General features: G+C 39.1%; 1 protein-coding gene across 4 annotated transcripts in view; it reads left to right on the plus strand.

The window, feature by feature from the left end:
- Positions 1-16,563, plus strand: part of DNAAF9 (dynein axonemal assembly factor 9) — a 117,753-nt gene that overhangs the window by 24,791 nt on the left and 76,399 nt on the right. For 2 of the 4 annotated variants that reach the window (XM_024742976.1, XM_024742975.1), the window contains exons 6-8: positions 4,011-4,109; positions 9,671-9,726; positions 11,970-12,105. In XM_024742976.1, the coding sequence (XP_024598744.1) occupies positions 4,011-4,109; positions 9,671-9,726; positions 11,970-12,105 (291 nt within the window). Of the gene's footprint in view, positions 1-4,010; positions 4,110-4,351; positions 4,684-9,670; positions 9,727-11,969; positions 12,106-16,563 lie in introns of those variants that run through there. The other 2 variants (XM_024742978.1, XM_024742977.1) reach the window with 2 other exon arrangements.

Consider the following 16,563-nt stretch of genomic DNA (forward strand, 5'->3'; position numbering starts at 1 on the left):
TGGGCATAGAGAAGTACACAAGGATATTAGGAAGATTTGAATACAAACACACACACACACACGTGAAATCTTCCATTTCAGTCATAGCATGGATTCCCAATGGTCTAGTGGTTAGGATTTGTCACTGTTGGTCATAGCGTGGAGCTGAAGGCAGTATTTAATGATTCATTCCACCTTATTCTGTAATTAGTACTGACATATCCACCTCCCTCAGGGAACTTTTTTGGGAGCAAAGTGCCTATCTTTTCTGTGTATCCCCCAAAGCACGCAGTGTTTTTCCGTAGAAGATAGCCAGAAAATGGTGACTGCCCAACTGTATAACTCTACTTCTTATCGTAGACCCAAACCAAGGTGAGTGTCACCATGTAGGCCATTAAAATAGAAACATACTTTTGAGTTTGTTTCTAAATAGAATTGGAAAACAGAATAAAGTGTATTCTGTACTAATAGCTATATTGGTTCTTTTTGTTTTCCTAAGCCTCACAAAGTGAAGCATTCTGGTATAGCCCAAGGGATTGGACAGAGCCAATCAAGGAAAGCACAGACCCACAATAGGTTGCATAGCCTCAAATGTGACTTACCTGAGGCCAGTGATATGCATTATGGGTGTCTGAGAGATAGAGCAGACAAGTTCCAGGAAATCAAGGTGGAGGCTCAGATGTTCTTAGCCAACTCCAGCTAGCCAACAGTAGAAGCAGAGAAATTGACAAGTACTGCAGACATCTAGTGTGTAAGGCCTGGTAATAAGCACTTTCTACAGGTTATTTCATTTAATTCCTATAATATCTCTGTAAGGTAAATAATAGCCCCCGCCATTATGCACATAAGGCATTTGCGGCTCAGAGAAGTTAGCTCCCTTGCCGGAGGTCACACAGCCAGTAAGAGGCAAAGCAAAGTTTCCAGCACAGGTCTTTCTGAATCTAATCATAGTTTAGCTTTGCCTGCTTGTGTGTGTTTTAGGTTTCTTCTCATGTATGGATTCCCCCTCCTTCTCTTTGTTCCCACCCATCCCTCGCTAACTGTCTGTAGAAGAAACCAGATCATTGTCATATGGTTGTCCTTACTGGGATTTTTTTTTTTAATTTATTTTATTTTTGGCTGCTTTGGGTCTTTGCTGCGCTCGGGCTTTCTTTAGTTGCAGCAAGTGGGAGCTACTCTTTGTTGTGGTGCATGGGCTTCTCATCGCGGTGGCTTCTCTTGTAGCGGAGCACTGGCTCTAGGTGCGCGGACCTCAGTAATTGTGGCCCACGGGATCAGTAGCTGTGGCTTGCAGGCTGTAGAGTACAGGCTCAGTAGTTGTGGCCCACGGGCTTAGTTGCTCCACAACATTTGGAATCTTCCGGGACCAGGGCTCGAATCCGTGTCCTCTGCCTTGGCAGGCAGATTCTTAACCCCCGTGCCACCAGGGAAGCCCCTTACTGGGATTTTGTTGATTGCATTCCCATGATGTAGTTTAACAGTTTCCCTGTCTTCTGTATTTCCTGATTATTAGTAATTGAATCTAGAGGTTTAATCAGTTTCAGGGTTGATTTTTAGAGGGAAGATTACTTCATAGAGGGTATTGTGTTCCTTACCAAGAAGTACGTGTATCTAATTGATTCTCTTTATTTTGTGAACAGCCATTGATATGCAATCTTCAGATCTTTACTTCATTAATTAGAGTCTTAATTCACTATTGCAAAATGGTGGTATTCCAATTCTATAATTCCTTCTTCATTTATATTCTCTAAAGAGAAATATTCAGCTTGCTAATATTGTTTATGCAGTGGTGACGTTCATGTAGGAAAAGCAAGATAAATGCTTGAATTCTTGCTTTTACTTTTAAGTTTTCAAAATAAGGTTGGTTCCCAACCGTTTTCCAAAAGTAACCAGTAAAAAAAAAAATAGTTTTTTAAAATATATCTAATTTTGAACTCATAGATTTAAATATATTTGATATGTTTCTGTCCATTGCAGTTATCATTTTTACCGATGCTCTAAATTGTTCCATCTTTGGGCTGTGGTCTCACTTCAAGTTGGTTACAAATCCTTTTAACACAATCTTAACAGTCCTCAATAACTTCTCTGCTATATACTGTGACAAGATATTCCAGGCTTATCTTGTACGTTTCCTGTCTCAGACCTGGAATTGGTCATTTCTCTAGTAAGTTACGGTTTCTTTGAGTGGGAAATCACATTTCAGCACCACAGTCTGGGTGCTAGAAATGCTCCTTGCTCCTGTTTTGGTCATTGTTTCTAGGTGTCTTCAGTGGACGAGACTAGGAAATTCTCTTCTCTCTCTCCCTGCTCCCTCGCCTTTTCTCTCCTTGTGTGTGTGTATGTGTGTATACACACATACATACTTATATATACATGCACATGTATATACATACATATGTACACACATATATACCTGATTTTTATCCTATGTTATATATAAAACATACTCAGAAAACAATATCAGCACTGTCTCCTCCGTATTACTGAAAATAATTTTAGACATATATTGACATATATGTAATGTAATACATGTGCGTGTATATAAATATCTATATATAAAATAAACAAAATACAGATTGTCTAGGCAGCAAATAGTGAAGTCACTTGAGAATGTTGTTTACACTAAGTATTCCCAGCAGAGATCCATTATGCTTTATGCCTAGGACCATTGCATGTCTAACACAGAGTTCATAGGTATGAGTACTTATGTATCCTTAAAGAGAAGAGTAGGGAAGAGCATAGATCCAGACAGCCAGTTTTAGTGCAGCAAACAGGATGCCTGCTGTAAGCAAGGCACTAGGCTGGGTGCTTGTCATGTACACTTACACAGTGTGAGATGGACAGTAAAGAGAACTATCCAATTTGAGTACAATTTAACAGCAACTTCCAAATAAGGACAAAGATGTCACTTGAGTATCTCAATCAAGCAAGTCATAGCTGATATTTTGGGTTAACTGATGATGCCTGAAAAAAAAAGCCGGGAACACAAAGCAATGTGTAGTGGTTGGGAACAAGAATGAGTTCAGAGAGGAGGCTGAAAAGCAGCTGGGATGGGGGAGGGAGGCAGGCTGTATGTAGAGGAGAGTCAGCTGGGAAGGTGCAGAGTTCCTCATACTTGTAGGAGGAGAGGATGAGGGAGGAAAGGGCTCTGGGCCACCTCTGGCCCCACTGAACTTCTAACTAAAGTCAACTAATTTGTCCTTAAACAAAGCTTCACTCTGTGAGCTTATGTGCTAGGTGTAGTGTCTCATAAATAGCTTTAGGTGACTCATAAATAACTCCCTCTTCAACAAGGGTTGCTAACTGTCCTTTTTAAAAACAGCTTTTAAAGGACATTACTGCCCTTTTTTTTCCGTTATGCGGGCCTCTCACTGTTGTGGCCTCTCCCGTTGCGGAGCACAGGCTCCGGACACGCAGGCTCAGCGGCCATGGCTCACAGGCCCAGCCGCTCCACGGCATGTGGTATCTTCCTAGACCGGGGCACGAACCTGCGTCCCCTGCATCGGCAAGCGGACTCTCAACCACTGCGCCACCAGGGAAGCCCATTTACTGCCCTTTAAAAAAAAAAAACAAAAAACCCCAGCTTTATTGGAATATAATTTATATACCATAAAATTTACCCATTTTAAGTGTACAGTTTGGTGATTTTAGTAAGTTTACAGAGGTGTGCAACTATCACCACAATTTGAATTTTAGAACATTTCATCAACCCAGAAAGTTCCCTTGTCCTCACTTGCAGTCAACCTCCATTCCCACGGTCAGCCCTAAGCAAACCACTAATCTACTTTCTGTCTCTAGATTTGTCTTTTCTGAGTATTTCATATACTGTAGTCTTTTATATATGGCCTCTTTCATTGGGCATAATGTTTTTGAGGTCCATCCATGTGGTAACATGTATCAGTAGTTTGCTACTACCTTTTAAACAACATATTTAAACGGTCTGGTATTTTGAGATCAGATGCGGTTTCATGATTCTGGTTTTCTAAAGTACCTCCTTGAATGACCACATTATCTTTTCATTTTCTTTCTAGGATTTGGTGGCTTTTGAACGTCAGTGGACTAGCTTCTTCGCCAGTTTTGACACAGAAATTCCCTTCTTGCTGGAATTGTCTGAATCTCAGGCGGGTGAGGTATGTAAAGGAAGGGTTAAAGAGAAAGAAGAAATTGGCTAGTTTATTTATTGTTTTTATTTTTATTAAAAATTTTCTCAGGGCTTCCCTGGTGGCGCAGTGGTTGAGAGTCCGCCTGCAGATACAGGGGACACGGGTTCGTGCCCCAGTCCGGAAGGATCCCACATTCCGCGGAGCGGCTGGGCCTGTGAGCTATGGCCGCTGAGCCTGTGCGTCCGGAGCCTGTGCTGCACGACGAATACAGCACTACCAATCTGAATTTGGCTATCATTTCCTTAAGATTTGTTGCATGCTATAAAGAAGTTTTTAACTCCCATGCCAACCCCTATATAAGAAGGTTTTTTTTTCTGTGCAGTTTCTCTACAAGAAAGATACTCATTTGTCAGAGGTGGTGCCCCTATCAGCCAGGAATTCTATTGGGCACCAGTTAATAAGCCTAGGAATAATTCTCCACATGTGAATAGCACACCTTTGTCAGTTGAACCTCTAGGTAATGCCAAGCTTTCTTTCTAGGCAGACAACAGTAGTGAAGTTACTAGGTTCAGGATAAGACCCACTCCATGAGTAAACTGAGGTATGTAAATCAAGAACTAAGGCACAGGGGCTTCCCTGGTGGTCCAGTGGTAAAGAATCTGCCTTCCAGTGCAGGGTACGCGGGTTCAATCCCTGGTCAGGGAACTAAGATCCCACATGCCGTGGGACAACTAAGCCCACTTACCACAACTACTGAGCTCACACGCCTCAACTAGAGCCCGCGTGCTGCAAACTATAGAGCCCATGTGCTCTGGGGCCTGCGCGCCACAACTAGAGAAGAGAAAACCTGCAGGCCACAACTGGAGAGAAGCCCGCGCACCACAGCAAAGAGCCCACGCGCTGCAACAAAAGATCCTGCATGCCTCAATGAACATCCCGCATGCCACAACTAAGACCAGATGCAGCCAAAAATAAATAAAATAAATAAATAAATAAAGTAAGTAAGGCACAAAACTGGTTCCCAAACTATTTCCCAAAACTAGTCAACAGGAAGGATCAAAAGAGTGATCTTGAGCTTGCACTTGAGCTTACTTTGGGCTTGCACTGCCAGTCCTCAGTTCTGCTGTGTTCCACTGTGACCCAGGACAGGCCCTACTCCTGCCCTTTGGAACTGGAGTTGATCTTTGTTGCTGTGCATTTTACTTTTACATTATGTTATAAACCCCACAATATATTGGGGTTATCTTTGTTTAAACAGTTGTCTTTTTTGGCTTTTAAAAATCTTTAAAAGTATTTTTTAAAGATTTAAATAATTAAAAAATCGTACATATCTGCCCATGTAGTTAAAATTTCTGGTGCTGTTTATTTCTTTGTGCAGACATAGATATCCATTTGGTATGATTTCCTTCGCCCTGAAGGATATCATTTAACATTTTTTGTAGTGTGAATCTTCTGATGATTAATTCTTCCAGCTTTTGTATGTCTGAAAAAAAATTTTATTTCACTTTCGTTTTTTTCTAATTAATTATTTATTTATTTTTGGCTGCATTGAGTCTTCATTTGCTGTACGCAGGCTTTCTCTAGTTGTGGCAAGCGGGGGCTACTCTTTGTTGCACTGTGCAGGCTTCTTATTGCGGTGGCTTCTCTTGTCATGGAGCATGGGCTCTAGGCACTTGGGCCTCAGTAGTTCTGGCTCACGGGCTGTAGAGTACAGGCTCAGTAGTTGTGGCACATGGACTTAGTTGCTCGGCGGCATGTGGGATCTTGCCGGACCAGGGGTTGAACCTGTGTCTCCTGCATTTGCAGGCAGATTCTTAACCACTATGCCACCAAGGAAATCCTTCACTTTCATTTTTGAAAGTATTTTTGCTGTATATCGAATTCTAGGTTGACAGTTTTTTCCTTACAGTACCTGAAAGATGTTGTTCCACTCTTTCTCACTTGCATTATTTCTGATGAGAAGTCATTGATCTTTATCTTTGTTCTTCTGTACATAACTTGTCATTCTTCCCTCTGGTAACTTTTATGATTTTCTCTTTCATTACTGGTTTTGAGTAATTTGATTATGGTATGTCTCACTATAATTTTGATCATATTTCCTATGCTTGGGTTTTGTTGAGCTTTTTGGATCTGGATTTTTAGTTTCATCAAGTTTGGAAAGTTTTTGGCCATTATTTTTTCTGTCCTCTTTTCCTTCAGAGACTCCAGTTACTTCTATATTAGGCCACTTGAAGTTGTCCCACCTCTCACTGATGCCCATTTCAGTTTTTAATTTTTTTTAATTCTTTTTTTCTTATTACTGATTCTAAGAGTAAAAAATATTCAAAAAGATATACTCAGTGAGGGCTTCCCTGGTGGCGCAGTGGTTGACAGTCTGCCTGCTGATGCAGGGGACACAGGTTCGTGCCCCAGTCCGGGAAGATCCCACATGCCACGGAGCGGCTAGGCCCGTGAGCCATGGCCGCTGAGCCTGCGCGTCCGGAGCCTGTGCTCCACAACGGGAGAGGCCCCAACAGTGAGAGGCTCGCCTACCGCAAAAAAAAAGATATACTTGGTGACATGTCACTCCTGGGTTCTTACTACCATATTCTGATTCCCACTTTCTTCCCACCCTTTTTCCACCCATTCCATTACCAGTAGGTAACAAATCTCTTCAGTTTGTGGTTTGTGTTTTCTGTCTCTTTTGCACAAATGATCAGATACATAGGTATTTTCTTATATCCTTTCTTTCATTGAAGAGTAGCATACCATATGTAGTCATTTCCACTTTGTTCTTTTCACTTAACAGTGTATCCTGGAACTCTCTCTAGGTCAGTTCATTCTTTATTATAATTCATAGTACAGTTGACCCTTGAACAACACAGGCTTGAACTACCTGGGTCCACTTGCATATTTTTCAGTAGTAAATACTACAGTACTACACAGTCAGGATTGGTTGAATTCATGGATGCAGAGGAGCCGCGAATTCAGAGGGCCAACTATAAGTTATATGCAGAATAACCCCTGTCTTATGTATGTGTATTTAGGTTATTTTGCCGTTGCAAACAGTGCCATAGTAAATAACTCTGTGCTTATGTATTTTCATATTGTTGGAGGTTTGTATACCTAGTAATGGGATTGCTGGGTCAAAAGGTAAGTGCATATATAGTTGTGTTAGCTATTGCCAAATTTCCCTTCAGAAAGGTTGTCCTGATTTGCATTCCCACTAGCAACATATGAGAGTGCCTGTTTTACCACAGCCTCACCAATAGAATGTGTTGTCATACTTTTTAATTTTTGACAGTCTCATCGATGAGAAATGGTATCTTGGTATTATTTTAGTTTGTGTTTTTCTAATTATGACTAAGCTTGAACACTTTTTCATATGTTTGAAGGCCATTTTATTTTCATGTCTTTTTCCCATTTTAATATTGGTACAATCCTATTAACTGAGCTATAGAGCGCAGGTTTTAGGTCTTTTGTTCCTTGTTTTTTACGAGTTCTTTATATATTTAGGCTATTACCTTTTTGTCTGTGATATATATTCCAAATATTTCTTCCTTATTTATCAGTTGCTTTGTTTATGGTGGTTTTTTGCCATGTAAACTTTTTATCTTTATGTAAATTTATTAATATTTTCTTTTATTGCCTCTGGATTTTCAGTCATATACAGAAAGGCTTATAAATCTAAGGTTAAACAGGAATTTACCCTTTTAGTACTTGTAGGGTTTAATTTTTAAAATTTAGATCCGTAATTCACTTGGGATTTTTTGTGTATATGATGTGAGATATGGATCTGATTTTATCTTTTTTTCCCAAATCCAGTTAGAATCCTGACTATGCAGCTCACTAGCTCTGTGACCTGGGACAAGTTAATTAAATTAGCTAACTCATCTGTAAAGAGGGGATCATGATAGAATGAATTGCATAGGTTGTTACTAGGATTACAGTTGACCCTTGAACAGCACTGGCATTAGGGACCCAGACCCTCCAGACCCTCCACACAGTCGACAATCTGCATTTAACTTATAGCCAGCCCTTTGTGTACACAACACCTCCTTATACGCAGACCTTCCATATTTGCGGTTCCTTGGCATCCGCGGTTCCACATCCACAGATTCAACCAACTGCCTGTCATATATTACTGTGGTATTTACTATTTTAAAAGATCCACATATAAGTGGACCTGTGCAGTTAAAACGTTTGTTGTTCAAGGGTCAACTGTACTTGAGATAATACATTTAACTACCTGTCACAGTTCACATGGTAAACCTGTTATTCCTTTAATATATAAAGAGTTTTTACAAATCAGTAAGACAGACTCCAAAACTCCAATTGATAAACATACAGAGGATGTAAATAAACAGTTAATTACCAGAGCGGAGTCCAAATGGCCATTGAACATATCTGAAATATTCTACTTCATTAAAAATCAAAGGGGTATAAAATAAAAACAACAACGAGGTACCATTTTTCGTTTGTCAACTTGACAAATATATTTTTAAAAGGACATTTATTGGACAGTGCTTACCCTGAGATAGGCACACTCAGATATTGTAAGTGGAAGTGTACATTGATCAGACTTTTTTGAAAAACAATTTGGCAATATAGTTTTGCCTTCTTACCCTATAATTTCCTTTCCAGATTTGCCTTAAGGAAATAATCAGAGCTATAGATAAAATTTATGAAAAGTTATTCATTACAGTATTATTTATGATATAAGAGTTAGTAGCAATATAAATTTCCAAGAATAAAGGACTATTTAATAAACTTTGGTACAATCTATATATATTCTATGAATATACCATAGAAGAAAGATTTGAAGAAAATGTACCAGAACGTTAATAGTTCTTAGAGATTGTAGGTGGTTTTTATTGTATTCTAAAATAAGCATATATTATTTATTTAATGGGGGGGGAAACAATCAGCATTATTTAAGGGGATTAGAATTGCCTTTTGAAGTTTTGAACTCTTGACAAAGACCCTGCATATCAGTGTCTGATTAGTGTTTAGCCTAGCACTATGCACCTCAAAGCTGAGAAGTACTTCTGTGGTTTCCTGGGAAACTTCTGTCAGTACTTCTAAGTCCCTTGGATTCTCCCTCATTACTCATTTTAAATTAGTATACTAGAATTAATATATATTATAATTTATAGAATTAACATAATTCTAATTATTGGAAATGTAAAAAAAAATTTAATAGAAGAAAAAGATTCCTATATGGTTAGTAACTTAGAACACAGATGGTGGTTTGTCCAATTTCCTTTCAGTAGTTAAAAACTGTAAAATTTGACAAGGATTTTTCTTTACCTTCCTTTTCCTTTCTTTCTCTTTTGCAGCCTTTTATCTTTTTTTTTTTCTTTGCTAATTGTTGTTTGTTTGCTTTCTATCCCCAAAATTCATGTTGTTATCCACCACATATGTCCTCCCATGTTCTTATAACAATCTATAAACATGCATCTCTCTCTCTCTCTCTCTCTCTCTCTCACACACACACACACACACACGCGCACACATACTATAAACACACATACATGCATATATGATGGGTTTGTGATTGTTTTATAAAATTGTGATCTTAATATATATAATGTTGACTTCTTTTTTAGCCATTCAGAAGTTACTTTAGTCATGGAATGATTTCCAGTCATATAACTGAAAATAGGTAAGATTCTTGGGAAAGAAATTGAATGGTTGTTGACAAGGGGGTGGAAATGGGGGAGAATCTAAGTACAGAAGCTGGAGTCAGGAAAATATGGGTTGACTTTAGTCATCACAGAGTAAGAAATCCATACTCTATAAAATTGTCTGTTTCACTGCTTTTGTATTTTTGTATTAAAAAAAGTTTTATATTAAGGTGGCCTTTAAAACATTGTAACTTGCTAAAATCTAAAGAAAGGAATTTTTTATTCCATCAGTAACCCAGCAAAGCTAGAGGAAGCAGAGTGTGCAAGGGCTGGGCAGTGATCAACAGTGGCTTGTTGGGAAGTAAAAGGGATTGGGCATAAAGGTCCAGCCCCAGGAAGACATGGGAGCAATGAGGGTTGCTGCATTTGTTTTCTTGAGGTGTTTCCTTCAGTATCTCTTTTGCAATGATAATCAGGAGGGCCCAGCAGCGGATACTTCCTCTGATGGATAAATGCGAGTAGATCTTTCCTTTCTTTTCTTCCCCAACTGCTGTCCAATCTGGTAATGAGACAGACTACCCTGGCTGGGACTCAGAGTCATTTTCTGCACAGAGTCTCACTTAACTTGAATTAGCATCAGAATAGAATCAGGGTCATTTTTACTTTTAACAGCCCCAGTTTGCCTGAAGCTTAAGGAAGTATGTTTAAGAACAATGAGAAGAAATACAAAGGATTTTCCACATGACATACTCTAAGGGCAATTTAAGGAAAGGGTATGGGATAAAGAAAGCTGTCTTAGTCTGTTTTAGCTCCTGTAACAAAAATACCATAGACTGGGTAGCTTATAAACAACAAACATTTATTTCTCCATTATAGTTCTGGAGACTGGGAAGTCCAGGATCATGGCACTGGCAGATTTGGTGTCTGGTGAGGGCCCACTTTCTCATAGATGGGTGTCATTTCACTCTAACCTCATATAGCAGGAGGGGCAAGGGGGATCTCTCTGGAACCTCTTTTATAAGAGTTTCTTTTATAATCCTGTTCGTGAAGGCTCTATCCTTATGACCTAATCACCTCCCCAAATCCCTACCTCCTAATACCATCACTTTGGGGGTTAGGATTTTAACATGTTGAATTTTGGGAGAACACAACATTCAATCCATAGCAGAAACTATCTTTTTAAAATATCCTTTAGTCATTGACTATTTGTTGACAAATAGGTGTGACATGCTAAGCAAGAGATACATGATTTAAAAATAAACCAGACACAGTCTCTGCCCTCATGGAGTGAATAGTGTGGTGGAGAAATAAGACATTAATCAAGCAACCTCACAAAGAAATATGTAATTGCAAACTCTGATTGACGCCTTGAAGGAAAAAAGAACATGGTACTGTGAAGACCACACTGGAGAGCTGACCTCTGGGGGGAGATGAGATGTGAATGATGAGTAAAGATAATTAAGGGACAAAAGCAGTGGTCCTGAGATGAGAACGTAAGGAACATAAAAGAAATGTGTGTTGAGGAACATAAAAGAAGATGAGTTTGGCTGGAGTGTGGAAGTTGGGAGAGAGTGGCCTTATATGGAGCTAAAGAAGTTGGCCAGGCCAGACCATGTTAGTCTTTGTTGGCCATGTGAAAGATTTCAGCCCTTCTCCTGAAAATAAAGGCTTTGAATGTTTAAAAGATTATCTTCTCTGCAATGTGGAGAATGGATTATAGGAGGGCAGAGTGGAAGCAGAGTGGAAAGTAGGGAAACTCTGAGGAAGCATTGCAGCCAAGAGGAAAGAGGGAAGAGAGGGATGGGTGCAGGGATGGGTAGGTGTGGTGGTGAGAACATTTGCAACCCCACTTTCCTCCTTCCCTCCTAAAGCTACTTGGGAATGGTTAACAGCTCTATTGTTTGTCTACAGTGTGAGTATCACAACTGCTATCATTCTTGAAAATGTATATTTCTATCAAAATGCTATTGTATAAAACTGGGATTTTGCTCCATCTCTGTATCATGGACAGCAAACTTACAGAACTTTCTCCTTAAGCAGCAGGACAAGCTAAAAATATAAACATGGCTTGGGTTTAGTTATGTCCCTATGGGTCAGTAGGAGGAGTCAAAGATAATCTGGTATCTCTTCCCAACCAGCAGGGAGTATTAGGTGGACTGTACTAATCACCTTGCTCAAACCGCAGGATGACAGTCAGAGAAGCCCAAGAACTCACTCATTTGGAAGTTTCCCTAGCCAGTAATCTCTTCACTAATTACATGTTTTTGATTTGCCACTCTAGCCCTAATAGGCAGCCATTTGTTCTCTTTGGTAATCATTCCACACAAGAAAACCTGAATGCTGGCAACTTTAACTTCCCTTCTGAAGGGCACCTGGTACGCAGCACTGGTCCCAGCGGGAGCTTTGCCAAACACATGGTGAGTGGCTTGACTACCTGGTGCTTAATTGGTTTTATTTTCAAATAGGAAGGAGGGGAGCTGGATAAATGGAACCTTTCCAACTAGTGTATTGATTTAACCTTGAACTTGAAGTTGTTTTGGTGTGAAAAGTGATCACAAACTGACTGTGTATTTTTATATAAGTACTAGATATGATTTGAAAGTATCATATTTAATTTTTAAATATTGAAGGGAAAAGGTTAAAAAAATACTTTCATGAACCAAACTTTCAGTTATCCAAGTAGTATCAACAGTAGAATAAGAATTTTAATTAACTTTAAAATAGACAGTCATTCCAAGCCTAAATTTGTTATGTCTTGACTGTTACATTTCAAGTGTTAAAAGAGAACTATCATCTAGAAATCTATATCCAGTGACAACCTCCTTCAATAATGAAGGGGTAATCAAGACATGCTCAGATGAAAGAAAACTAAGAGAATTTGTTGCCAGCAGACCTACCCTAAAAGAATGACTAAAGGAAGTTTGGTCAAAACAAAGAAGAAATGATAAAAAAAAAAAAAAAAAAAAAAAAAAAAGAAGGAATCTTGGAACAATAAGGAGGACAAAAGAACACAATGATAAAACCAGTACGTTTTTTTGGTATACTTTAAAATAGTGAATTTTATCTCAAAAAAATTGCAAAAAAAGAAACCAACCCCAGTGCACACCCACATTGTGGATGACTTAGCCAATTTCTGTTTTTAGGTCTGTATGACTCCAAAGCCAAAGGGCTTTCGGTCATTAACTCAGTAATCATTATTGAGTGTCTACTATGTGCCAGTCACTGCGCTAGGTGCATGGAAAATATAGTCATGGTCTTTGCCTCGAAGGATCTCACAGACTAGTAGAAGAGTCAGTGAGGATGGTGCTGTAAAATGTTTGGAGCAATAATTTAGCCATCCATTACACACCTTAGAATGGCTGAAACATTGACAACACCAAATGTGGAGCAACAGAAACTCTCATTCATTACTGGTGAGAATGCAAAATGGTACAGCCACTTTGGAAGACAGTTTGGCAGTTTCTTGCAAAACTAAACATACTTTTAACATCAGTCATGCTCTTTGGTATTTACCCAAATGAGCTGAAAACTTAGGTCCACACAAAAACCTACACAAGGAATTTTTTCTTATAACATCACTTTTCATAATTGCCAAAACTTGGAAACTTGGAAGCAGCCAAGACGTCCTTCAGCAAGTGACTAGATAAGTAAACTGTGTTACATCCATACAGTGGACTGTGTTTCAGTGATAAAAAGAGCTATCAAGCCACAAAAAGACGTGGAGGAACCTAAAATGCATATTGCTAAGTTAAAGAAGCCAATCTTTAATGGCTACATAGTATATGACTCCCACTATATGACATTCTGGAAAAGGTACAGCAGTGGAGGCAGTAAAGGGAATTCCCTGGCGGTCCAGTGGTTAAGGATTCCACACTCTCACTGCCACTCTCACTGCCGAGGGCCTGGGTTCAATCCCTGGTCGGGGGAACTAAGATCCTACAAGCCACGCGGTGCAGCCAAAAAAAAAAAAAAAAATGGAGACAGTAAAAAGATCAGTTGTTGCCTGGAGTTTGGGAAGAAGGGAGAATAGATGGATCTTAGTGGATTTTTAGGGAAGTGAAACTATTCTGTATGATATTGTCATGATGGGCACATGTCATTATACGTTTGTATAACCCATAGAATGTACAATACAAAGAGCGAACCCTAATGTAAACTATGGACTCTAGTTAATAATAATTTATCAATATTAGTTCATCAGTTGTAACAAATATAATATTACAAGACAAATAATAGGGGAAATTGTGGAGGCAGAGGGAAGGACAGGAGATAATGTGGGAACTCTCTGTGCTTTCGGATCAGTCTTTCTGTCAACCTGAAACTGCTCTAAAAAAAAATAGTCTATTACCAAAACAAAAATGTAGCAGGTTATTTTTACAACTTTCTGTAATAATTGGGGTTCTTTATTTTACAAACATGAAAACCTAATGAAGTCAAGGAACTTACTGAGACCTGGTCCTGGGGTGGTGGGGGGCCTAGTTATGAACTTTCATCTTCATTCATCTCTGTTTCAAGGTGATGTACTTATCTTTTCCATTTCTGTGCCATTTGTGAATAATTTACAAATTAACAGGTGATATTAAATCTGAAAATCCAGATTATCTGAGCAGTTTTACATTACACATGCAAATTCTGTTGTACCAATTTCCTTTTTAATGTAAATGTCAATAACATTTTTTTTCAAGTATAGTCGATTTACAATATTGTGTTAGTTTCAGGTGTATAGCACAGTGATTCAGTTATACATATATATGTGTGTATGTGTATATATACACACACACACACACACACACACACACACACACACACACATATTCTTCAGATTCTCTTCCGTTATAGGTTATTACAAAATACTGAGTATAGTTCCCTGTGCTATACAGTAGGTCCTTGTTGGTTATCTATTTTATATATAGTAGTGTGTATATGTTAATCCCAGCCTCCTAATTTATCCCTCCCCTCACGCCCTTTTCCCTTTGATAACCATGAATTTGTTTTCTATGCCTGTGAGTCTCTTTCTGTTTTGGAAATAAGTTCATTTGTATTTTTTTTTTTTTTAGATTCCACATATAATATCATATGTATTTATCTTTTTCTCTCTCTGGTTTACTTCATTTAGTATGATCATCTCTAGGTCCACCCATGTTGCTGCAAATGGCATTATTTCATCCTTTTCTTGGCTGAGTAGTATTCCACTGTATTTATATACCACATCTTCTTTATCCATTCATCTGTTGATGGACATTTAGGTTGTTTCCATGTCTTAGCTACAGTAAATAGTGCTGCAATGAACATTGGGGTGCATTGTATCTTTTCAAATTATGGTTTTCTCCAGTATGTGCCCAGGGGTGGGATTCCTGGATCACATGCTAGCTCTATTTTTAGTTTTTTGGGGAACCTCCATACTGTTCTCCATAGTGGCTGCACCAATTTACATTCCCACCAACAGTGTAGGAGGGTTCCCTTTTCTCCACACCCTCTCCAGTATTTATTATTTGTAGACTTTTTTTTTTGCGGTACGCAGGCCTCTCACTGCTGTGGCCTCTCCCGTTGCGGAGCACAGGCACCGTACGCACAGGCCCAGCGGCCACGGCCCACGGGCCCAGCCACTCCGTGGCACGCGGGATCCTCCCAGATCGGGGCACGAACCCGCGCCCCCTGCCCCAGCAGGCAGACTCTCAACCCCTGTGCCACCAGGGAAGCCCCTGTAGACTTTTTGATGATGCCATTCTGACCAGTGTGAGATGATACCTCATTGTAGTTTTGATTTACATTTCTCTAATAATTACTGATGTTGAGCATCTTTTCATGTGCCCTTTGGCCATCTGTATGTCTTCTTTGAAGAAATGTCTGTTTAGGTCTTCTGCCCATTTTTGGATTGTGTTGTTTGTTTTTTTGATATTGAGCTGTATGAGCTGTTTGTATATTTTGGAGATTAATCCCTTGTCAGTTGTATCTAAACATCAATAAATTTGATGTTAATATAGGCTTACATAAGTTTGTGACCTCATCTAAGGAAGCAGGTTTGAAATACATGGCACCTTAAAAAAAACCTTTACTTAGGGAAAATTTGGAAATCCAAGGAACATGTTTTGAGGAAATAAGCCTATTAACCAACAATTAGAATTATATACATGATTTTTCATTTAGGATCATGACAGTATTGATCATATTCACTATGGTATAGTTTAGATTAGTCAGAATTACATTTTTATTTCAAATCTATAACTTGGATTACAGAAAAATGCCATATATTCTCTTGTGACTTCCTTAATGGAGTAAAATAGAAGGAATGAATATTTGTGTCATATTTAGCTGTTTTTAAGATACTGTGCTAGGCTTCCCTAATGGCACAGTGCTTGAGAGTCTGCCTGACAATGCAGGGAACACGGGTTTGAGCCCTGGTCCAGGAAAATCCCACATGCCATGGAGCAACTAAGCCCATGCGCCACAACTACTGAGCCTGCGCTCTAGAGCCCGTGAGCCACAACTACTGAAGCCTGCACACCTAAAGCCAGTGCTGTGCAACAAGAGAAGCCACCGCAATGAGAAACCTGCACACCTCATGAAGGGTAGCCCCCGCTCACCGCAACTAGAGAAAGCCCTTGCGCAGCAACAAAGACCCAATGCAACCATAAATAAATTAATTAATTAATTAAAAAAAAATAAGATACTGTGCTAATTTCCTTTCCTCTATTTCTTGTGGTAGCATTTTTGCATTTTGTACCTACTATCCTAGGAACCCTGATGAGATTGTTGGATTTTCAAAAGAGAAAAGGACATCCATTTCCATCTGTATAAATGAACAACTAAGCAGGGAAGAAAAATAAGAATTTAAAAATCTAGAGAACTTATTTTCTCTTCTGGATGGCCTGTGT

The sequence above is a fragment of the Neophocaena asiaeorientalis genome, unplaced genomic scaffold (genome assembly GCF_003031525.2).
Source record: "Neophocaena asiaeorientalis asiaeorientalis breed wild unplaced genomic scaffold, Neophocaena_asiaeorientalis_V1.1 scaffold82, whole genome shotgun sequence".
Taxonomy (NCBI): Eukaryota; Metazoa; Chordata; class Mammalia; order Artiodactyla; family Phocoenidae; genus Neophocaena; species Neophocaena asiaeorientalis.